The sequence below is a fragment of the Microcaecilia unicolor genome, chromosome 7 (assembly GCF_901765095.1).
Source record: "Microcaecilia unicolor chromosome 7, aMicUni1.1, whole genome shotgun sequence".
NCBI classification, from domain to species: domain Eukaryota; kingdom Metazoa; phylum Chordata; class Amphibia; order Gymnophiona; family Siphonopidae; genus Microcaecilia; species Microcaecilia unicolor.
In genome coordinates, this window is record NC_044037.1 from 2,795,692 (window position 1) to 2,821,478 (window position 25,787).

The 25,787-nt window shown below is 39.8% G+C and overlaps 1 protein-coding gene across 1 annotated transcript in view; it reads left to right on the forward strand.

Moving 5' to 3' along the window:
* TEX11 (testis expressed 11) overlaps window positions 1-25,787 on the forward strand; it is a 278,077-nt gene that overhangs the window by 209,686 nt on the left and 42,604 nt on the right. Inside the window, exon 17 of the mRNA XM_030210589.1 lies at window positions 15,109-15,181. Within this exon, the coding sequence (XP_030066449.1) occupies window positions 15,109-15,181 (73 nt within the window). The remainder of the gene's footprint in view (window positions 1-15,108; window positions 15,182-25,787) is intronic.

The following is a 25,787-nucleotide window of genomic DNA, read 5'->3' on the forward strand; positions in this document are numbered from 1 at the left end:
AGCATAGCCAACTAAAATGCCCCTTTCTGTTGTGGAATCCAGCTTATGCCTTCTTTGCTTTGGTACATGAGCATATGCTGTACTTCCAAATGTTCTTATGTGTGACAGGTTTGGCTTCCTACCATGCCATGTCTCATGTGGTGTGCGCTCAGCGCCTTTAGTTGGCATTCTGTTTTGTAGGTACACTGCTGTGAGAATGGCTTCCCCCCATAGTCTTTTAGGGAGATTGCTATCTGACAGCATACATCTGGTCATTTCCACAAGTGACCTAAATTTTCTCTCTGCAACAGAATTTTGCTCTGGTGTATAAGCTACTGTTGTGATATGCTGAATGCCTTCTTGTTCTAGAAATGTGCGCATGCTTTGTGAAGTGAACTCACCACCATTGTCGGTCTGAAGAACCTTTGGTTTTCTTTCAAATTTATTGCTCACCATGGCTACGTATTTCTTCAGCATGTCTGTGACTTGACTTTTTTCTTTCAGCAAATAGGCCACACAGTATCTAGAGAAATCATCCAAGAATATTAGCACAAATCTGTTATTTCCCAATGATGGGATATTAAACGGTCCACATAAGTCACTGTGTATTAAGTCCAGTACTTTATTACTCCTATTTCCTGTGTATGCAGGAAATGAGGGTCTCACACCTTTTTGAGTAACACAGTCTATGCATTTCTCCATTTTACCAGTATCTGCACTGATTTGAATGCCTGTGGCAAGTTGCTTACTGTGAAGATCCTGGATCACCTTAAAATCACGATGTCCCAGGCGGCGGTGCCAGATTTCCAGACTACATTTACCATCATTCTTCCTTACTTGCGCCATATGTGAGGTTTCACCTGAAATGCTCAGTTTATAAACATCATTATGCATAAAAGCTTCAGCATACACTTCATCATTTTTAGAGATTGTGCACTTACTGTTTTCAAAATGAATCACAAATCCCTTCTTATCTAATGTAGATACACTAAGCATATTGCAAACCGCTTGGGGAATATACAAGACATCACTTACAGGAATTTCTTTAACTTCATTAGACACTTTGCATTTTAAGAATCCAATGCCTTTTGCTTGGATCTGAGTAGTCCCTGCGTTTGCAGTTTGAAGAATACCTTCTTCTGGACTCATTTCCTGAAAGAAATCCTTACAATTGGTTAAATGGCATGTGCTCCCCGAATCCAAAATCCAAGTACTTTCATTTGAATTATTATTATCCATCATAGTCAAAGATTTTTCTACCATTAGAAAACTCTTATGTTTCCTGCTTGGAAAATTCTTTTGTTCCATTGGCTTAGGTGAGCTAGAGGGGGTGTTTTGTGTTTCCTTACACCATTTAGATACATGTCCCTCCTTTCCACATGAATAGCAAATCAGCTTGCCCTTGGGTGGAGTTTTCCCATAGCTCCGCCTTCCTCTATTCTTTGCCAAGAAATTTGTTTCATTTCTCTCTGACTGTCTTTGAGAACACATCTCCTCAGAATCATTAATTATGCATTCCTGCCTCAGTTTTGATGCTGCCTGTTCAAAAGATTGCCCTTCAATGGCTTCATTTACAGACCTAAAAACATCAAACTTCTTTGATAGTGAGGTAAAAAGAAATGCTCTTTTCAATGCATCACACATGGGAATTCAAGAAAGTTCTAACTTTTGAAATGAAGACATAAGATGCATAATGTGATCATTACACTTACTTTTATCCCTTAATTTGGGCTCATTTAACTCTGCTAACCAAATTGGTTGCTGTTTTGCATATGTAGTTGCATACATAGTTCTCAGTTTATATAAAATTTCGTTTGCTGTATCTTTTTCTTCCAGCAATATGGCTTGTTTCTCTGAGAGAGCTTCCAAAAACATGCACTTCACATAATAGTTTGCATTGTCCCATTCAGCCATATTTTCAGCTGTTCTGTTTTGGTCTAAACATATACTTAATTTCTTTGCTTGAAGGAGACATCTGAATCTTAGTTCCCACTGCTGATAATTAAATTCAGTTAATTTAGGCACCTTGAGAGAGTAGAAAAATGGTGAATTTCCTCCCTCAGCCATTTTGTAGCCTTGCCTTCTGTTTGGTGTGTGGGGAGAGAGAGAGACAGACTGAATCTTTCTTTTAAAACTTTAGAGAAAAATGTGGCTTTTTCACTGCCTGGTAATATTTCTCTTCCTTTTCAATTCCTGGGCTGGGCCCATAACCCTTTTGTTGGATTATTTGTAGTAAATAATTAGCAGATTTTATACACACAGCTTCAGCTTTAGAAATGTTAATTTCTTTTCTTCATCTCTCTCACATACACCCCAGAATAATTCACTGCTGAGTCACTTTAAAGTTGAAGTAACAAAACATCTGTTTACTCACAGTTTGTAGTTAGATTATATTCAGACAGGCTTATATAAACATAATACTATACATTTGGATTATCAGCTCTTTCCATGTGCTTAGATGGTAATGGCTGCTCACACCATAGATCCTCAGTCTAGGAGAGATCATGAGCTCCATGTGCTGTGCCTAATCACACCCACAGGAAGTTGCATAGGTGTGACCTCTCTAGGCAATTCACATCAGAGGTCACAGAGTAATCACAGAGAAAAATTGGTGACAGACAATGCATGTAAAATACAATACATTATTCCAACAAACCCCTTCTCATGCATAACTGTCATGCAATTATTAATTCATACAAAGTCCAAGCTTTATTCGCAGATTCACAAAACGTTCTCTGGGTAACGGTTTGGTCATGATGTCAGCTGTCATCTCACTGGTGTGACAATAGTCTAGACTGATGACCCCTTCTTTCGCCAGCTCTCGCACGTTGTGATATTTCGTTGCGATGTGCTTGGTGCGTGACTGAACCTTGTCATTCTGTGACAGTCTGATGCAGCTCTGATTATCTTCCATTATCTGGATTGGTCTCTGTTCAGCTATTCCAAAATCCAGCAAAAGTTTTTCAATCCACATCAGTTCTCTGCATGCTTCTGATACAGCCACATATTCAGCTTCTGTAGAAGACAGACTCACAATACTTTGTTTATGACTGGCCCAAGAAATTTGTACATTTCCATACATAAACACATATCCACTTGTGGATTTATAATCAGAATGATCCCCTGCCCAATCTGAATCACAGTAACATATTAGTTTTGGATTACTATTGGCTGAAATCTTTAATTTACAATCAATGGTACCTTTTAAATACCTTACCATCCTTTTAACTGCAGTCCAATCTGATTTGGTAGGTGAGCTGACCCTTCTGCTCAAAATTCCTACTGCATTTGCTATATCAGCCCTGTATGTGGTAGTCAGATATAAAAGCTTACCTATGGCTGATCTATATTGGATGTTATCTGGTAAAGGTTCTCTTACTGTTTCATCCTTCAGAAAATCAGTGATCATGGGAGTGCTTACAACTTGGGCATCTTGCATACCTAAACTTTCAATAAGCTCATTTATTTTCTGCTTCTGGCTTAGAAGATAAGAACCATCATTTTGTTTCTCAATTTCTATACCAAGATAGTATGACACATTACCAAGTTCTTTTATCTCAACATTCAGGTTTAAATATTTTACAATGTCCTTGTACTCTTGCTCACTTTCGCTTGCAATGAGCAGATCATCAACAAAAGCTAAAATGTATGCATATTGTCCATTTCTGCACCTAGTGTACAAACATTTATCTGCTTCACCTTGCTTAAATCCTAAATTTGTCAATATTTCATGCAATTTGTCATTCCAACATTTTGCACTTTGCTTTAATCCATAAAGACCTTTGTTTAATTTACACACTAGCTGTCTTTGTTTTGTATTTATGAAACCTGTTGGCTGTTCCATGTACAAGTCTTCAGTTATATCTCCATGAAGAAATGCTGTTTTCACATCAATGTGGTTGACTTGCATGCCTTTTGAGACTGCAATGCTCAGAAGTGTTCTAATTGTCGTGTGTTTCACTACAGGTGCAAACACTTCATCAAAATCTTCTCCATATTTTTGAAGATATCCCTTTGCGACTAATCTGGCTTTATACCTTTCCACTTTTCCTTGTGCATTCCTTTTTAACTTGAATACCCATTTGCATCCTATAGCTTTCTTGCCAGGAGGTAATTTTGTAAGAATCCAAGTATTATTTTTATGCAATGCATCAATTTCTTCTTGTGCAGCTTTACGCCATTCAGCAGCTTCTTCTGCTGGCATTTTCTCAATCTCATCCCATGTTAAGGGCTCTTGAGCTTCTGCTGACTTTGTTAGGTAAGACAGTCTTGGGGGTGGAACACCTTTGTTTTCCCTGGATGAGCGTCTGACAACAGGTTGGTCTGACCTTTCCGCATCCTCTAAATCTGAGAGTCCTTCTCCAATTGATTCCCCTTCTCCAACTGTACTGTCTCCTGCAATGATCCTTTCTGTGTCTGCATCCTCTGCCTGTGCCTCGTTAGATACAGATGAGTTGCTTTCAGACATCTGCCTTGGTATGGCATTTATATACACTGGCATGTCTATTATGGTTCTAGTTTCATATTCTGGATGATAAGGCTCATCTGGGATAATCCAGCCTTTATCAACCCTTTTGTTTTCATCAAAATATGTAACATGTCTTATGCCAACAATGCCAGTTTTCAGATTCAAAATTCTATATCCTTTGTGTCCTGGAGCATAGCCAACTAAAATGCCCCTTTCTGTTGTGGAATCCAGCTTATGCCTTCTTTGCTTTGGTACATGAGCATATGCTGTACTTCCAAATGTTCTTATGTGTGACAGGTTTGGCTTCCTACCATGCCATGTCTCATGTGGTGTGCGCTCAGCGCCTTTAGTTGGCATTCTGTTTTGTAGGTACACTGCTGTGAGAATGGCTTCCCCCCATAGTCTTTTAGGGAGATTGCTATCTGACAGCATACATCTGGTCATTTCCACAAGTGACCTAATTTTCTCTCTGCAACAGAATTTTGCTCTGGTGTATAAGCTACTGTTGTGATATGCTGAATGCCTTCTTGTTCTAGAAATGTGCGCATGCTTTGTGAAGTGAACTCACCACCATTGTCGGTCTGAAGAACCTTTGGTTTTCTTTCAAATTTATTGCTCAACATGGCTACGTATTTCTTCAGCATGTCTGTGACTTGACTTTTTTCTTTCAGCAAATAGGCCACACAGTATCTAGAGAAATCATCCAAGAATATTAGCACAAATCTGTTATTTCCCAATGATGGGATATTAAACGGTCCACATAAGTCACTGTGTATTAAGTCCAGTACTTTATTACTCCTATTTCCTGTGTATGCAGGAAATGAGGGTCTCACACCTTTTTGAGTAACACAGTCTATGCATTTCTCCATTTTACCAGTATCTGCACTGATTTGAATGCCTGTGGCAAGTTGCTTACTGTGAAGATCCTGGATCACCTTAAAATCACGATGTCCCAGGCGGCGGTGCCAGATTTCCAGACTACATTTACCATCATTCTTCCTTACTTGCGCCATATGTGAGGTTTCACCTGAAATGCTCAGTTTATAAACATCATTATGCATAAAAGCTTCAGCATACACTTCATCATTTTTAGAGATTGTGCACTTACTGTTTTCAAAATGAATCACAAATCCCTTCTTATCTAATGTAGATACACTAAGCATATTGCAAACCGCTTGGGGAATATACAAGACATCACTTACAGGAATTTCTTTAACTTCATTAGACACTTTGCATTTTAAGAATCCAATGCCTTTTGCTTGGATCTGAGTAGTCCCTGCGTTTGCAGTTTGAAGAATACCTTCTTCTGGACTCATTTCCTGAAAGAAATCCTTACAATTGGTTAAATGGCATGTGCTCCCCGAATCCAAAATCCAAGTACTTTCATTTGAATTATTATTATCCATCATAGTCAAAGATTTTTCTACCATTAGAAAACTCTTATGTTTCCTGCTTGGAAAATTCTTTTGTTCCATTGGCTTAGGTGAGCTAGAGGGGGTGTTTTGTGTTTCCTTACACCATTTAGATACATGTCCCTCCTTTCCACATGAATAGCAAATCAGCTTGCCCTTGGGTGGAGTTTTCCCATAGCTCCGCCTTCCTCTATTCTTTGCCAAGAAATTTGTTTCATTTCTCTCTGACTGTCTTTGAGAACACATCTCCTCAGAATCATTAATTATGCATTCCTGCCTCAGATTTGATGCTGCCTGTTCAAAAGATTGCCCTTCAATGGCTTCATTTACAGACCTAAAAACATCAAACTTCTTTGATAGTGAGGTAAAAAGAAATGCTCTTTTCAATGCATCACACATGGGAATTCAAGAAAGTTCTAACTTTTGAAATGAAGACATAAGATGCATAATGTGATCATTACACTTACTTTTATCCCTTAATTTGGGCTCATTTAACTCTGCTAACCAAATTGGTTGCTGTTTTGCATATGTAGTTGCATACATAGTTCTCAGTTTATATAAAATTTCGTTTGCTGTATCTTTTTCTTCCAGCAATATGGCTTGTTTCTCTGAGAGAGCTTCCAAAAACATGCACTTCACATAATAGTTTGCATTGTCCCATTCAGCCATATTTTCAGCTGTTCTGTTTTGGTCTAAACATATACTTAATTTCTTTGCTTGAAGGAGACATCTGAATCTTAGTTCCCACTGCTGATAATTAAATTCAGTTAATTTAGGCACCTTGAGAGAGTAGAAAAATGGTGAATTTCCTCCCTCAGCCATTTTGTAGCCTTGCCTTCTGTTTGGTGTGTGGGGAGAGAGAGAGACAGACTGAATCTTTCTTTTAAAACTTTAGAGAAAAATGTGGCTTTTTCACTGCCTGGTAATATTTCTCTTCCTTTTCAATTCCTGGGCTGGGCCCATAACCCTTTTGTTGGATTATTTGTAGTAAATAATTAGCAGATTTTATACACACAGCTTCAGCTTTAGAAATGTTAATTTCTTTTCTTCATCTCTCTCACATACACCCCAGAATAATTCACTGCTGAGTCACTTTAAAGTTGAAGTAACAAAACATCTGTTTACTCACAGTTTGTAGTTAGATTATATTCAGACAGGCTTATATAAACATAATACTATACATTTGGATTATCAGCTCTTTCCATGTGCTTAGATGGTAATGGCTGCTCACACCATAGATCCTCAGTCTAGGAGAGATCATGAGCTCCATGTGCTGTGCCTAATCACACCCACAGGAAGTTGCATAGGTGTGACCTCTCTAGGCAATTCACATCAGAGGTCACAGAGTAATCACAGAGAAAAATTGGTGACAGACAATGCATGTAAAATACAATACATTATTCCAACAAACCCCTTCTCATGCATAACTGTCATGCAATTATTAATTCATACAAAGTCCAAGCTTTATTCGCAGATTCACAAAACGTTCTCTGGGTAACGGTTTGGTCATGATGTCAGCTGTCATCTCACTGGTGTGACAATAGTCTAGACTGATGACCCCTTCTTTCGCCAGCTCTCGCACGTTGTGATATTTCGTTGCGATGTGCTTGGTGCGTGACTGAACCTTGTCATTCTGTGACAGTCTGATGCAGCTCTGATTATCTTCCATTATCTGGATTGGTCTCTGTTCAGCTATTCCAAAATCCAGCAAAAGTTTTTCAATCCACATCAGTTCTCTGCATGCTTCTGATACAGCCACATATTCAGCTTCTGTAGAAGACAGACTCACAATACTTTGTTTATGACTGGCCCAAGAAATTTGTACATTTCCATACATAAACACATATCCACTTGTGGATTTATAATCAGAATGATCCCCTGCCCAATCTGAATCACAGTAACATATTAGTTTTGGATTACTATTGGCTGAAATCTTTAATTTACAATCAATGGTACCTTTTAAATACCTTACCATCCTTTTAACTGCAGTCCAATCTGATTTGGTAGGTGAGCTGACCCTTCTGCTCAAAATTCCTACTGCATTTGCTATATCAGCCCTGTATGTGGTAGTTAGATATAAAAGCTTACCTATGGCTGATCTATATTGGATGTTATCTGGTAAAGGTTCTCTTACTGTTTCATCCTTCAGAAAATCAGTGATCATGGGAGTGCTTACAACTTGGGCATCTTGCATACCTAAACTTTCAATAAGCTCATTTATTTTCTGCTTCTGGCTTAGAAGATAAGAACCATCATTTTGTTTCTCAATTTCTATACCAAGATAGTATGACACATTACCAAGTTCTTTTATCTCAACATTCAGGTTTAAATATTTTACAATGTCCTTGTACTCTTGCTCACTTTCGCTTGCAATGAGCAGATCATCAACAAAAGCTAAAATGTATGCATATTGTCCATTTCTGCACCTAGTGTACAAACATTTATCTGCTTCACCTTGCTTAAATCCTAAATTTGTCAATATTTCATGCAATTTGTCATTCCAACATTTTGCACTTTGCTTTAATCCATAAAGACCTTTGTTTAATTTACACACTAGCTGTCTTTGTTTTGTATTTATGAAACCTGTTGGCTGTTCCATGTACAAGTCTTCAGTTATATCTCCATGAAGAAATGCTGTTTTCACATCAATGTGGTTGACTTGCATGCCTTTTGAGACTGCAATGCTCAGAAGTGTTCTAATTGTCGTGTGTTTCACTACAGGTGCAAACACTTCATCAAAATCTTCTCCATATTTTTGAAGATATCCCTTTGCGACTAATCTGGCTTTATACCTTTCCACTTTTCCTTGTGCATTCCTTTTTAACTTGAATACCCATTTGCATCCTATAGCTTTCTTGCCAGGAGGTAATTTTGTAAGAATCCAAGTATTATTTTTATGCAATGCATCAATTTCTTCTTGTGCAGCTTTACGCCATTCAGCAGCTTCTTCTGCTGGCATTTTCTCAATCTCATCCCATGTTAAGGGCTCTTGAGCTTCTGCTGACTTTGTTAGGTAAGACAGTCTTGGGGGTGGAACACCTTTGTTTTCCCTGGATGAGCGTCTGACAACAGGTTGGTCTGACCTTTCCGCATCCTCTAAATCTGAGAGTCCTTCTCCAATTGATTCCCCTTCTCCAACTGTACTGTCTCCTGCAATGATCCTTTCTGTGTCTGCATCCTCTGCCTGTGCCTCGTTAGATACAGATGAGTTGCTTTCAGACATCTGCCTTGGTATGGCATTTATATACACTGGCATGTCTATTATGGTTCTAGTTTCATATTCTGGATGATAAGGCTCATCTGGGATAATCCAGCCTTTATCAACCCTTTTGTTTTCATCAAAATATGTAACATGTCTTATGCCAACAATGCCAGTTTTCAGATTCAAAATTCTATATCCTTTGTGTCCTGGAGCATAGCCAACTAAAATGCCCCTTTCTGTTGTGGAATCCAGCTTATGCCTTCTTTGCTTTGGTACATGAGCATATGCTGTACTTCCAAATGTTCTTATGTGTGACAGGTTTGGCTTCCTACCATGCCATGTCTCATGTGGTGTGCGCTCAGCGCCTTTAGTTGGCATTCTGTTTTGTAGGTACACTGCTGTGAGAATGGCTTCCCCCCATAGTCTTTTAGGGAGATTGCTATCTGACAGCATACATCTGGTCATTTCCACAAGTGACCTAAATTTTCTCTCTGCAACAGAATTTTGCTCTGGTGTATAAGCTACTGTTGTGATATGCTGAATGCCTTCTTGTTCTAGAAATGTGCGCATGCTTTGTGAAGTGAACTCACCACCATTGTCGGTCTGAAGAACCTTTGGTTTTCTTTCAAATTTATTGCTCAACATGGCTACGTATTTCTTCAGCATGTCTGTGACTTGACTTTTTTCTTTCAGCAAATAGGCCACACAGTATCTAGAGAAATCATCCAAGAATATTAGCACAAATCTGTTATTTCCCAATGATGGGATATTAAACGGTCCACATAAGTCACTGTGTATTAAGTCCAGTACTTTATTACTCCTATTTCCTGTGTATGCAGGAAATGAGGGTCTCACACCTTTTTGAGTAACACAGTCTATGCATTTCTCCATTTTACCAGTATCTGCACTGATTTGAATGCCTGTGGCAAGTTGCTTACTGTGAAGATCCTGGATCACCTTAAAATCACGATGTCCCAGGCGGCGGTGCCAGATTTCCAGACTACATTTACCATCATTCTTCCTTACTTGCGCCATATGTGAGGTTTCACCTGAAATGCTCAGTTTATAAACATCATTATGCATAAAAGCTTCAGCATACACTTCATCATTTTTAGAGATTGTGCACTTACTGTTTTCAAAATGAATCACAAATCCCTTCTTATCTAATGTAGATACACTAAGCATATTGCAAACCGCTTGGGGAATATACAAGACATCACTTACAGGAATTTCTTTAACTTCATTAGACACTTTGCATTTTAAGAATCCAATGCCTTTTGCTTGGATCTGAGTAGTCCCTGCGTTTGCAGTTTGAAGAATACCTTCTTCTGGACTCATTTCCTGAAAGAAATCCTTACAATTGGTTAAATGGCATGTGCTCCCCGAATCCAAAATCCAAGTACTTTCATTTGAATTATTATTATCCATCATAGTCAAGATTTTTCTACCATTAGAAAACTCTTATGTTTCCTGCTTGGAAAATTCTTTTGTTCCATTGGCTTAGGTGAGCTAGAGGGGGTGTTTTGTGTTTCCTTACACCATTTAGATACATGTCCCTCCTTTCCACATGAATAGCAAATCAGCTTGCCCTTGGGTGGAGTTTTCCCATAGCTCCGCCTTCCTCTATTCTTTGCCAAGAAATTTGTTTCATTTCTCTCTGACTGTCTTTGAGAACACATCTCCTCAGAATCATTAATTATGCATTCCTGCCTCAGTTTTGATGCTGCCTGTTCAAAAGATTGCCCTTCAATGGCTTCATTTACAGACCTAAAAACATCAAACTTCTTTGATAGTGAGGTAAAAAGAAATGCTCTTTTCAATGCATCACACATGGGAATTCAAGAAAGTTCTAACTTTTGAAATGAAGACATAAGATGCATAATGTGATCATTACACTTACTTTTATCCCTTAATTTGGGCTCATTTAACTCTGCTAACCAAATTGGTTGCTGTTTTGCATATGTAGTTGCATACATAGTTCTCAGTTTATATAAAATTTCGTTTGCTGTATCTTTTTCTTCCAGCAATATGGCTTGTTTCTCTGAGAGAGCTTCCAAAAACATGCACTTCACATAATAGTTTGCATTGTCCCATTCAGCCATATTTTCAGCTGTTCTGTTTTGGTCTAAACATATACTTAATTTCTTTGCTTGAAGGAGACATCTGAATCTTAGTTCCCACTGCTGATAATTAAATTCAGTTAATTTAGGCACCTTGAGAGAGTAGAAAAATGGTGAATTTCCTCCCTCAGCCATTTTGTAGCCTTGCCTTCTGTTTGGTGTGTGGGGAGAGAGAGAGACAGACTGAATCTTTCTTTTAAAACTTTAGAGAAAAATGTGGCTTTTTCACTGCCTGGTAATATTTCTCTTCCTTTTCAATTCCTGGGCTGGGCCCATAACCCTTTTGTTGGATTATTTGTAGTAAATAATTAGCAGATTTTATACACACAGCTTCAGCTTTAGAAATGTTAATTTCTTTTCTTCATCTCTCTCACATACACCCCAGAATAATTCACTGCTGAGTCACTTTAAAGTTGAAGTAACAAAACATCTGTTTACTCACAGTTTGTAGTTAGATTATATTCAGACAGGCTTATATAAACATAATACTATACATTTGGATTATCAGCTCTTTCCATGTGCTTAGATGGTAATGGATGCTCACACCATAGATCCTCAGTCTAGGAGAGATCATGAGCTCCATGTGCTGTGCCTAATCACACCCACAGGAAGTTGCATAGGTGTGACCTCTCTAGGCAATTCACATCAGAGGTCACAGAGTAATCACAGAGAAAAATTGGTGACAGACAATGCATGTAAAATACAATACATTATTCCAACAAGTCCATGGGGTAGTGGCCATTTTTGTAAGCCAGTTTTAGTTCCCTTTCCTGTGTTACCCACGTTAGAGAACGTAGTTCTTACCTTGAATGGTGCTGAAAGAGGGCATTGTACACTATTGTGCCAGCTCTGACCTACTGCTAATCTTAGTACCAGGGGACTCTTTGCCAGTGGGGCACAACCTCTGATCTGCAGTTAACTGTGAGTAAACGTGGTTATTTCAAGAAAGGACTTTTTCAGAGAGATTAGTCTTCAGGTGTGAAGTGGTGTGCTAAAGTTATACAGCAGCAATAAGTCCTAGAGGCTGTATGCAGGTCCCTGGAGCAATTTTAGTGGGTGCAGTATATTTGTGGGTAGTGGGTTTGGGGGGGGGGGGGTTGGGGGGCTCAGCTCCCAAAGTAAGGCAGCTATGCACATGGGAGCTTTTCTGAAGTCCACTACAGTGACCTTTAGGGTGGCTGGTTGGTGTCCTGGCATGTCAGGGGGGCCAGTGCACTAAAAATGCTGGCTCCTCCCACAGCCAAATGCCTTGAATTTGGCTGGGGTTTGAGATGGCTGACATAACTTTCCATTATCGCTGAAAAACAAACACGGCCATCTCAAACCCGGCGACCTCCACGGCATTTGGCCGGGTTAAACCATATTATCGACAAAAAAGATGGCAGGCCATCTTTTTCGATAATACGGTTCCGGCCAGCTGTAGCGCCGCCGCCAACACAGATCACCGGCGATCTATTTGGCCGGCGACGTTCGATTATGCCCCTCTAGATGGCTTAGTACCATAGATTGTACCAAGTTGCAAAATATTTCTCTCGGGAAAAAAGGTTTCACTTGTTTGAGCTTCCACATTGAGTGGAACATTTTCTTCATTGTAGTTTTCACTTGGCTCTCTAGTGTGAGAATTTTTGAATTCTGTTACCATTTTCACCTCCACCACCTCCCGCGGGAGGGCATTCCAGGTATCTACAACCCTCTCCGTGAAAAAATACTTCCTGACATTATTCCTGAGTCTCACTTTATGTCCTCTAGTTCTACCACTTTCCCGTCTTTGGAAAAGATTTGTTTTAATATTTTAATGTCATATCACCCCTGTCTCTCCTTTCCTCCAGGGTATACATGTTCAATTCCTCAAGTCTCTCCTCATATGTCTTCTGATGCAAAACTCATACCATTTTTGTTGCTTTTCTCTGAACCGCTTCAAGTCTTTTTACAGCCTACAAAACTTGTACAGGGGCATCAACACTTCCTTTCTTCTGCCTAGCATCCTTCTGGCGATAGCCACTGCCTTTTTGCATTTTTCATCACATTGAAATCCTCAGACACCATCACCACAAGGTCCCTCTCCTGAGCTGTGCTTTATCAATCTATCTCATCCTATCTGGTACCTCTCTTTTGGATTTCTACACCCCCAAATGCATCACTCTGCACTTCTTGGCATTAAATTTTAATTACTTCAAAGAAAAACTTTGGGGTATAACTATGTCTAGTTTCTATGGAATATCACTTCTTCATTATTTAGAAACTTACAATTTTTTATATCAAATCAATTTAAATATATCAATTATAAATTATTAAGTTTTGGGGGCCTGTTTACAAAGGTGTGCTAGTGTTTTTAGTGCATGCTAAAAATGAGTGCACTCTAACCATGTAGACGCCCATAGGAATATTATTGGCATCTACACGGTTAGCATGCCTTTGCAAACAGGGCCCTTGAATTGTTACAAATTTTACATTTTATGGTGCTCTGAGCACCATAAAATTTAAAAAGTTTGACAATTCAAAAATTTAGTAATTTAAAAATGTCTTCCCACCCGCAGTGAGAGCGTGGTTACCATAGTTCTATTTTTACCTTGGTGAAGGTTGGCTGTGACATCATCCAAGATTGGGGAGTGGGCATAGTTTGGGTGGTGACATCAGAGGGGCAGGGAGTGGGTGTGTCCTCACTTCTGATTGGCTGAAATTGCTGGATTGGCAAGTAGGTTTGTCACCTGTCAAAATCAATTAATTTTGACAAAAGCAGGTGAGATACACTACTTACAGGTATTATTATTGTGATATTGTCCATGTAAGAAAACATCTTAAAGCCCGCTGGTACTATAAAATAGCCCAAAGAGCTCATTAGAACACTGAACATGATGGAAGACAATGGGGATCGTTGTGGGACATCATACTGTGACTTCCATGCAGCAGAAAGAATTTTTGAAAGCCCCCAAAACCATATAGATAGTGCCAGGTTGGTCTATGGGCAGAGCCAGAAGTTCTCCAGTTAACAGTGATATTCAGAATAATAACCAGGTAGCAGCAAAAAGGCTATCCTAACTTTATCCAGTTAGCTACCTTGTTAGCAGTATTAATATTGCTTCTAACCAGATAACATAACTGCCAGACTTAGTCCAGACTTGATGCCAACACTGAATGTCCAGTTTATTTTTCACCATGGCAGCTGGCCTTTAAACAAATGCTGCTCTTCTTGGCTCAATATCAGGGGGAATATTTGAATTTTGTTTTTGTTATGAGTAATTGGATATTCTTTATTCAGATATCTTTTTGACATTCTTATGAAAGAGTATTCACTAATAATATTGTTCCTAAAATGCAAAATCTATATAAAAGAAGGGGGAAAATGGTCATAAATGGCAGGGGAAACTAAATAAAACAAAAGCCTATATACCTGTATATGTTTAGGTGCAAGTACTTTTGCCAGCTACAGAGCTGGTATAAATGCATCTAGATTTGGGAGACATGTGCATAACTTATAGCATTTTGTAAGTTATGCACATTAGTCTGCCCCCTACCCAGACTCGACTCCACCCATGTGAACACCCACCCATAAAGTACAATCTATAGAAGATACATGCATAATTATAGAATAGTGTGTAGCTGCATAATTGTTATGCACGTAAATAAATTACCAGTATTTACACATGTACATGTCATCTAACTTTAGATTGTAAGCTCTTTCGAGCAGGGACTGTCCTTCCCCATGTTAAACTTGTACAGCGCTGCGTAACCCTGGCAGCGCTATAGAAATGCTAAGTAGTAGTAGTAGTAATACTAGTGCCAGCAGTGGAATAATCAGCAGTTTGAGTGACTCATGTCCCTAGTGCCTTATAATAGGGGTCCGGGTGGTTATTTTTAACACTATCTTCTAAGTTATCAGAAACTATTTAAATGTGTTTACTTCTCTGTTTCTGTTGCTGAAATTAGCTGGATCTCTTCACCCAGGCCTTGGAGCATATTCAGATGTGCAGGGAGGTCTGGAAGCTTCTACAGTCCTCAGGTAGGAACATAGGAATTCCTACCAGCAGATTTGTGGCCTTTATTTGGCTCAGCAGTTTCCAACTGAATTAGAATCAACCTTTGTTAATACATAGTTACCCTGTTGTTTCCCTTATTTTTATATCCCTCTCCAAAATTAGCCCAGCCAGCACAGTGGCAGTATCTGACCAGGAATCATAAATCAAGCTTTCTCTAGAACCAAGTTGATAAGGGGGAATATTTTGGGATAATTCTGTGAAATTTTATTTATCATAATTTTTTGTTTAGTTTTGGTCCTAATTTGTGGGTCTAAGTTTATCTTAAGTAACAGGCAGAGAATTTTCTCTGTTCACCTTTGGATAATTATTTATGTCTTTATTGTTTCACTGGAATAAGAGTTATATATTTATTTATAACACTTGTATCCCACATTTTCCCACCTATTTGCAGGCTCAATGTGGCTTACATAGTTCCATAAGTGGTGATTACCAGTTTCGGATAGGAGAAATACATAGTTGAGGTAGAGGAACAGAGTAAGTTAGGTTACAGGAGGAAAGTTCGTCCTATGATAAGAACAAAAGGTAATAGGTTAAACTTCATTCATGACAAAAATAGCTTGAACAATTAGGATCATTAGACTGGAAATCAAGAATAATTAGCAAAAACCATTGAGATATAGAAAATACATGTTGTATAGTTGCGTTTTGTTAATCTGCATTTAGGATAAGTTGTTATTGTATGCTTTCTTTAAAAAGTTTTCAAAAGTTTACGGAAGGTCACTGTGTTGTGTGTTATTTTTATGTATTTTGGTAATGTATTCCAAATTTGCGTGCATATGTAGGAGAAACTGGATGCATATGTTAATTTATATTTCAGTCCATTACAACTTTGGTAGTGGAGATTCAGGAAAGTTCGTGATGAGCTGGTAGAATTCCTGGTTGGCAGGTCGATGAGGTCTGACATATATCCTGGAGCCTCACTGTGTATGATCTTATGAACCAGGGTGCAAACCTTAAAAGCAATACGTTCTTTTAAAGGGAGCCAGTGACGTTTTTCTCATAAGGGACTGGCACTTTCATATTTCATTTTGCCAAATATGAGTCTGGCTGTCGTGTTCTGTACAGCTATTAGGGTGATAATTAGATCAAAGAGGTATGATAGGGTTACACCTCTATTGATAAAAGCCCTCATTTTAGAAGCCCTATTTGTGATATGCGTGGGTAAAAACCAGCACATACACATGTATATGGCATACATGTTCAGAAACCAGTTTTAGAAAGCTGATTTTTACACTTCATATCTGCATTACATGTATGTTTCATGGGAGCGAGGTGTGGGCATTCCATGGGCAGAGATAGGATAGGGCTAGCATTTATGTGTGTATTCCATGTTTCATAAAGAGAATGCACTTGTATGACCCAACAGATGAACGTCAGGAATTACACCTGCTCTTAATGACAAATAAGTGCAGGGCAAGTGGCATTAAAGCGTGCAGTAAGAACTTCTTTCTTGCAGCATCTCGTGTGTGTGAGTGACACTAACAAGAGAGTTACTTCTTCCATTAAAGGCCTGGTTGAAGAGCCAAGCTTTCACCTGCTTCCTGAATTAGAGATAGTCATGTGTTAAGCGGATCCTTTTGGGCAGTGCATTCCAGAGTGTGAGGGCTACTCCGGAGAAGGCTCGCTTGTGGGTATCACATTTTGTAATGTTTTTTGGAGAGGGTGTGGTTAGTATTATTTTATTTATTTATTTATTGCATTTGTGTCCCACATTTTCCCACCTATTTGCAGGCTCAATGTGGCTTAAAGAGTTTTGTTATGACATAGTCATTCCAGGTTATCAGATACAATTGGTAATGTACATGGTTTAAGTAAGGGAAGAGAGAAGGAGGATGTTATGCAGAATAGTATAGAAGGTGGACTATAGTACTGGCTGGGTTGGTGAGGTAGTTTTGTAAGGCTATGGGTTATCTTTGTAGGCCTTGTTGAAGAGATTTGCGAAAGTTAGTTATTTCGTCAATAGTTTTCAGGGCTGTAGGTAGTGCATTCCACAACTGCATGCTCATGTAAGAGAAGGTGGTGGCGTGTATCAGTATTAGTGTCCTTGGAGGTATATAGAGGATCATCCTATTCTTCAGGTACTTCAGGCCATTCCCTTTAAGGGCCTTGAAGATCAGACATAGAGTTTTAAATTTAGCCCTGTATTAGTAGCCAATGAAGTTTTTGCAAAAATGGTGTGATGTGGTCACATTGCTTGCAACCTTTTATTAGTCTTGCCGCAGCATTCTGAATCAATTGGAACTGGTACAGGCCCTTTGTGGTCAAGCTGCTGTAGAGTGCATTATAATAATCCAGTCTTGATCTTATCATGGCATGCACAACTGGGATAAGATTTACCTTCTCGATGTAAGGAGAGAGGCAGCATAGCTGTCGCAAATAGTAGAAGCAACTCTTGAAGGTTGCTTGGATTTGGGGAATCAGAGTAAGTGTTGAATCTAACTGTATTCCAAGGTTCCTTAGTTGTGATTTGAGGGGGAATTTTTACTTCCCAAAAGAGATTTTGATGTCAGGTATGTACACGTATCTACTTGTGTTAGGGACCCAGAGAAGCTTGATTTTACTTGGGTTCAGGCAAAGTGTGTTGAGCTTAGCCCATTCTTGAATTGATGTTAGACAGGTAATCACATTATTCAGGGCTGTAGGTAAGTCAGGTTCAATGGGTATGAGTAGCTGCACATCATCCTCATAGATGTAGAACTGAGTGTTGTAGGGGTATTTCCCTGTGTGTCTCACTTTGCTGGTCTTGGCCTGCATAATCCTATGACATCAAGATGGCGTCTGCAACCTATGACCTGTACATCAGTGGTTTAGCTAATTCAGCTTTCTGGAAAATCACTAGCAGTCAAGTAACATCCAAGGACATGCTGTGGGCAAACCAGCCCCCCCTTTATCTTCCTTAGAAGCTGAAAGGGAGTGAGACATGGCTCCAGCAGGCCGGGTGAAACAGAAAATGCATGCCACAATGTAACAACTTGAAGGTCAAGAACAACGGACCCTTCTTGCCATACAGTGAGCTGAGGAGGTTACAGATTGGGTTCCTGCAGTCACCGGACCGAGAGGTACTGGGAAAAGCGGGCACAAGAAGAAATCAGTTGGTCAGAATCCTTGGAAGAAGGTGGAGGTGGAAAGAAGACCAGAGAGACCTAATAAGGTCCACCAACTGATGAACTGTGTATCTGGAGAAAAGTACCGTGTGGTTCAGCTACCTGCAAGGAGTGACCTGTGCCCTCCCTGTCTGCTACAGAGTACCGGACCTAGCTCTGACTAAGACTCGCTGCAATCTCAGCTTGAGTCTGTGAAGTATCCTGTGCCACTTCCCGAGGGACTGCCACGGAGGTCAGTCTGGTGAGAGACACGGTGATTTATTTCCTATTAGTCTGGGGCTAGTGAGTGGTAATTACCTGAGCAAAGGACTGGGTATAGACATACCGTGATCAGGAGATAAGCTGCTAATAACCGTACTACATCGTAACACAGTTGTACCATTACCAATCAGTGGTGTGATTCATATATAACCAGTTAGGAACAGAGTGTGTAGTGTGACAATATAGTTTGTAATTTATCAGCCAGTAATTTTGTATTCAGCTAAAGCTTTGCCAGAGTTTCTATTTTGTATACCTTTTCATATATATCTATAATAAAAACTAATATATATTTCAGCCTGCTTTTTCAGTTGTGTTCTTCTCTCTCGGAAGTAATTGGCTAGGTTCCAATCCAAGGTTCCCTCCCCTAGACCGAGTACAGAGTATTCTGCGTGCAGATAGTTCTGTTTGGGGAATCTTGGACGCAGATAATTTATTACCTGTGATAAACTAACCTACAGTGTCCATTGACCAAATCAGCTCAGCTAGTGGATTGAAGTAGATACTGAACAGAATAGGTGACAATGTTGACCCTTGTGGTACCTCACAGGTCAGTGCCCATGGTGGCGATGAGTTGGTGGCAAACATTATGAATTGTTGCCTGTCTGATAAATAGGATCTGAACCAAGCAACTACTGTTCCGTTGATATCTGTTTCTGGAAGTCGTGCTAGCATGCTATCATCCACAGTGTCAACTCCACTCTTTATTTTATAGACCTGTATCATATCTCCCCTCATTTTAAATTTACTACATTGTAGCTTAATCACATGCCCCCGAGTCCTAGTATTTTTGGAAAGCTTAAACAGACGCGTCACATCTACCCATTCAACTCCATTCATTATTTTATAGACCTCTATCATATCTCCTCTCAGCCACCTTTTCTCCAAGCTGAAGAGCCGTAGCCGCTTTAGCCTTTCCTCATAGGGAAGTCGTCCCATCCCCTTTATCATTTTCGTCGCTCTTCTCGGCACCTTTTCTAATTCCACTATATCTTTTTTGAGATGCGACGACCAGAATTGAACACAATATTCGAGGTGCGGTCACACCATGGAGTGATACAAAGGCATTATAACATCCTCATTTTTGTTTTCCATTCCTTTCCTAATAATACCTAACATTCTATTTGATTTCTTAGCCGCAGCAGCACATTGAGCAGAAGGTTTCAACGTATTATCAACGACGACATCTAGATCCCTTTCCTTGTCGGTGACTCCTAACATGGAACCTTGCATGACATAGCTATAATTCAGGTTCTTCTTTCCCACATGCATCACTTTACACTTGCTCACATTAAATGTCATCTGCCATTTAGACTCCCAGTCTCGTAAGGTCCTCTTGTAATTTTTCACAATCCCCCCGCGATTTAACGACTTTGAATAACTTTGTGTCATCAGCAAATTTAATTACCTCACTAGTTACTACCATCTCTAGGTCATTTATAAATATGTTAAAAAGCAGCGGTCCCAGAAGAGACCCCTGGGGAACCCCACTAACTACCCTTCTCCATTGAGAATACTGACCATTTAACCCTACTCTCTGTTTTCTATCTTTTAACCAGTTTTTAATCCACAATATGACACTACCTCCTATCCCATGACTCTCCAATTTCTTCTGGAATCTTTCATGAGGTACTTTGTCAAACGCCTTCTGAAAATCCAGATACACAATATCAACCGGCTCACCTTTATCCACATGTTTGTTCACCCCTTCAAAGAAATGTAGTAGATTGGTGAGGCAAGATTTCCCTTCACTAAATCCACGTTGACTTTGTCTCATTAATCCATGCTTTTGAATATGCTCTGTAATTTTGTTCTTAATAATAGTCTCTACCATTTTACCGTGCACCGACGTCAGACTCACCAGACTCTAATTTCCCGGATCTCCTCTGGAACCTTTTTTAATGTTCCCCATTAATTGATAATTCTCAGACTCTACTGAGAAAAATACCAACGTTAGAGGGAAAAATACAAGCTATGGACAAAATAATGGAGATTAATACGAAAGATATAAAAAATTTTCAACAAGTACAAGCTAATTTAATCAAGGAGAATTTATATCTTCAGAACAAAATAGAAATTTTGGAGAATACACAGAGGTCTAATACACTTAGACTGATAAATTTTCCAAAACAGGCTTTAATAGCCCCATTAATAATGTTTAAAGATATATGAGTGAAATTCTGAAGATACCAGAGAAGGCATATCCACTGATATCAAAAATTTATTACCTGTTACTATATATAAAAAAAATGAGAAGGATCAAACGGAGGATCATGGGACTGAAATACCATTTGATACTTTGGATTTAAATGTAACACAGACTTTGGAAGACGATAATTTAGGCTTAGTGCCAATGACTTTAATAGTTTCCTTTGTATTACAACCAGGCTGGATTCTTAAACAAATTTTCCTTCATAGAGATCAGTTCTTTATGAACTACAAAATAAGAATGTTTCCGGATGTTTCTAAAGCAACCCAAAAGTAGCATCAAGAATTTTTTAAATTACGCCCAAAGATACAACAATTGAGTACTCTCTTCTGGTTAAACTTTCCGTGTAAATGTGTAGTAAAATTAAATTCTGTAAAATACGTATTTTTGGATCATAAACAATTTAATTCCTTTTTTGATTCTAAATTAGCCTTTTGCCTTCAACATAGTCAAGACCAATTATTACATCTACTCCGTGAGATAGGATTCCCGGAACCTCCCCTCAGTCTTCAGTTTCCTAAAGGAAAGAATTATTGTTTTGTAATTCCTCAGATAGTGTGTTATGCCTCCCAAATAGTGGACTATAGATGAATATTATGGAAAGTTTGGTGCAATTTTCATTTTATATTGTATTTTTTATTAGTTTTGTTAATGTTTTCCTCCTCTTGCTATGTTAATAGTCAATATAAGATGGAAGCATGTATAGAATCATATATCCTTTGTTAATCATCTTTGCTAAATCAAGATGTATTCTTGAAATTAATGTAAAATTGTAAAAAAAAAGACTGGATAGCACCCTTCTCGCTACTGGACTGCTGACTCCATCTTAGTGTTTTTGAGTTTTTCAATAATTTAAAACTTGCTACAGTATTAAGGATATTAGCCTAATATAAAAGTGTCTTTTAGTTTATGTAGAATATTGTTTGATTTTTTTTTAGTGTTTCCTTCTTAGATGGTAATGAAATGTATTTAAAACTCTGTAAGAGCACTCCTTGCTTGTTACCCTAATTACAATAACTGACTATAAATGAAGAGTTGTCCTAGGGGTGGGTGGGTGGGAAGACTAAACTAGATCCTGCAGTGCCTGCTAGATTATATCTGTTAATGCTGTGGTGCAAAGTTTTTAAAACTAAGTGGAAAAGACTATGGAGATTAGTTGATAAAATTTGCTTTTTATATTTTTATTTTGCCTAACACTAACCTACAATTTCTCCTTTAAACCCCAATCTTTAAGTTCCCAAAGCACAAAGCAAAATAGCGTTCACTTACCAGAGAAATTTCCTCTTCTCTCGGAACTTCTCAGAAAGAAAGTTCAGTAGGGCCTTTCCTCTTTATATAGTTTTGAATCTAAGGCACCTTTTTTAAACAGGCTCTTTTAAGCTGACTCAGCAACCTATGCAAGTATTCTACTTCCCCACACCTTAATTAACACTTAATTGAGGTCGCTGGATGAGCTACCTCTCCAGCAGCCAAGGAACAGAAAATAACTGCCTTTTAGAACAAGAGTTTTTGGCTGTTTAGTTTCTACCTCTAGAAAAGGTTTCAGTTTAAAACTATGGGAAAAATGCCAATTTATAGAGAAAATTTCAGTTTAAAACTATCAGGCTTATTTTCTAAAGAGAAGGGTGCCCATCTTTCGAAACAAATCGGGAGATGGGCGTCCTTCTCTCAGGGTCGCCCAAATCTGCATAATCGAAAGCCGATTTTGGGTGTCCCGAACTACTTCCCTTCACGGGGACGACCAAAGTTCCCTGTGGCGTGTCGGAGACGTAGCGAAGGTGGGACTGGGGCGTGCCTAACAGATGGGCGTCCTCGAGCGATAATGGAAAATAGAAGGGCGTCCCTGAGGAGCACTTGGTTGACTTTACTTGGTCCATTTTTTCTTATGACCAAGCCTCAAAAAGGTGCCTGAACTGACCAGATGACCACCGGAGGGAATCGGGGATGACCTCCCCTTACTCCCCCAGTGGTCACTAACCCCCTGCCACCCTGAAAAAAACAACTTTAAAAACTTTTTTTGCCAGCCTGAAATCTCATACTCAGGTCCATCGCAGCAGTATGCAGATCCATGGGGGGGGGGGGGAGGGGAGGTATGTGTGTGTCAGCGGAGGCATAGCGAAGTCGTGGACGTCCTTAACAGCCCCCCCACAGGGACAGCCAAGTTTCAAGGGAGGGGTGGAGTGAAGGAGTGGCCTAGTGGTTAGAGCACTGGTCTTGTAATCCAGAGGTAGCCAGTTCAAATCCCATTACTGCTACTTGTGATCCAAAATCCAAATAAATAAAGGGGATGTCAGAGGCATAGCAAAGGCATGGATGTCCTTCTCACAGAAACATCCACATTTTGGGCGTCCTCAACTGCTGTCGCAGGGACGGAGGCATAGCGAAGGACGTCTTTCACCCATACTCTAAAAAAAAAAAAAAAAAAGACGTCCCTGACAAGCACTTGGACGGCTATTATGCACGCAGCTTTTTCTGCATGTATGAAGCTGTCTTTGGCATGCGCAGAGCAGCCACGCATAATGCTTGGCTGCTGCTAACAGTGAGCAGCTCATTTGCATGCGATTTCCTTCATGCATGCCTGTTCCTTTCCGAATCGCTAAGGGATTGGTAAGGGAAGGGCTTTTTCCGTTCAGTTAGTGCATCTGGCTAAAGGTAAGGGAGCAATGTACCTGGGAGCAATTTGTGAAGTCCACTGCAGTACCCCCTAGGGTGCCCGGTTGGTGTCCTGGTATGTTAGGGGGACCAGTCCACTATGAATGCTGGCTCCTCACATGACCAAACGGCTTGGATTTGGTCGTTTCTGAGGGTAGGCGTCCTCGCTTTCCATTATCGCTGAAAATCAGAAACGACCAAGTCCTGGAGACAATCATCTCTAAGGTCGACCTAAATTTGCTGATTTGGGCGTCCCCGACCGTATTATCGAAACGAAAGATGGATTCCCATCTTGTTTCGATAATACGGGTTTCCCCGCCCCTTGCTGGAGCCGTCCTGCGAGGATGTCCCCAGGAAAACTTGGGCATTCCTTTCGATTATTCCCCTCTATGGCAACTAGTTAATGATGCTTGCTTTTCTCTCTCTCTCTTTCTTTTTATTTCCCCCTTAATACTAAACTAGGTCCTGCTTGCTTTTCCCTCTCTCTCTCTTTTTATTCCCCCTTAATACTACACTAGATCCTGCAATGCCTGCTAGATTCTTTCTGTTAATGCTGTGGTACAAAAGTTTTTAAAACTAACTGGAAAAGACTATGGAGATTAGTTGATAAAATTTGCTTTTTATATTTGTATTTTGCCTAACACTAACCTACAATTCCTCCTTTAAACCCCAATCTTTAAGTTCCCAAAGCACAAAACAAAACAGCATTCACTTACCAGAGAAATGTCCTTTCGGATCTTCTCAGAAAAATACTGGCACATACATACGTAAATTCCAATAATCTGGCTATGTACTATTCTAGGACTATACACACATTATTGATAGCATGTAGTTTGCAGATGGGTGTAATCTGGGCAGAGTCTGGTTGAACTGTTGGGAGTTTGCATGTGTTTCTCTAGAATCTTGGCACAATGATTTAGTACATACATAAGTTCATAAGTATTGCCAAAGGTCCATCAAGCCCATCATCCTGTTTCTAACAGTGACCGACCCATAAGTACAAAAGTACATAAGTAGTGCCATACTGGGAAAGACCAAAGGTCCATCTAGCCCAGCATCCTGTCACCGACAGTGGCCAATCCAGGTCAAGGGCACCTGGCACGCTCCCCAAACGTAAAAACATTCCAGACAAGTTATACCTAAAAATGCGGAATTTTTCCAAGTCCATTTAATAGCGGTCTATGGACTTGTCCTTTAGGAATCTATCTAACCCCTTTTTAAACTCCGTCAAGCTAACCGCCCGTACCACGTTCTCCGGCAACGAATTCCAGAGTCTAATTACACGTTGGGTGAAGAAAAATTTTCTCCGATTCGTTTTAAATTTACCACACTGTAGCTTCAACTCATGCCCTCTAGTCCTAGTATTTTTGGATAGCGTGAACAGTCGCTTCACATCCACCCGATCCATTCCACTCATTATTTTATACACTTCTATCATATCTCCCCTCAGCCGTCTCTTCTCCAAGCTGAAAAGCCCTAGCCTTCTCAGCCTCTCTTCATAGGAAAGTTGTCCCATCCCCACTATCATTTTCGTCGCCCTTCGCTCTACCTTTTCCAATTCTACTATATCTTTTTTGAGATACGGAGACCAGTACTGAACACAATACTCCAGGTGCGGTCGCACCATGGAGCGATACAACGGCATTATAACATCCGCACACCTGGACTCCATACCCTTCCTAATAACACCCAACATTCTATTCGCTTTCCTAGCCGCAGCAGCACACTGAGCAGAAGGTTTCAGCGTATCATCGACGACGACACCCAGATCCCTTTCTTGATCCGTAACTCCTAACGCGGAACCTTGCAAGACGTAGCTATAATTCGGGTTCCTCTTACCCACATGCATCACTTTGCACTTGTCAACATTGAACTTCATCTGCCACTTGCACGCCCATTCTCCCAGTCTCGCAAGGTCCTCCTGTAATCGTTCACATTCCTCCTGCGACTTGACGACCCTGAATAATTTTGTGTCATCGGCGAATTTAATTACCTCACTAGTTATTCCCATCTCTAGGTCATTTATAAATACATTAAAAAGCAACGGACCCAGCACAGACCCCAGGGGGTCCTTTTACTAAGATGCACTGAAAAATGACCTGCGGTAGAGCAGACACGTGTTTTGGGTGTACACAGGATTATTTTTTAGCGCACCTACAAAAAAAAGCCTTTTTAAAATTTTTGCCAAAAATGGATGTGCGGCAAAATGAAAATTGCTCTGCATCCATTTTGGGTCTGAGACCTTACTGCAAGCCATTGACCAAGTGGTAAGGTCTCATGCGGTAACTGGGCAGTAATGGTCTACGTGCATCAAATTCCACTTGATGCGCGTAGCTGTTGCGCGTC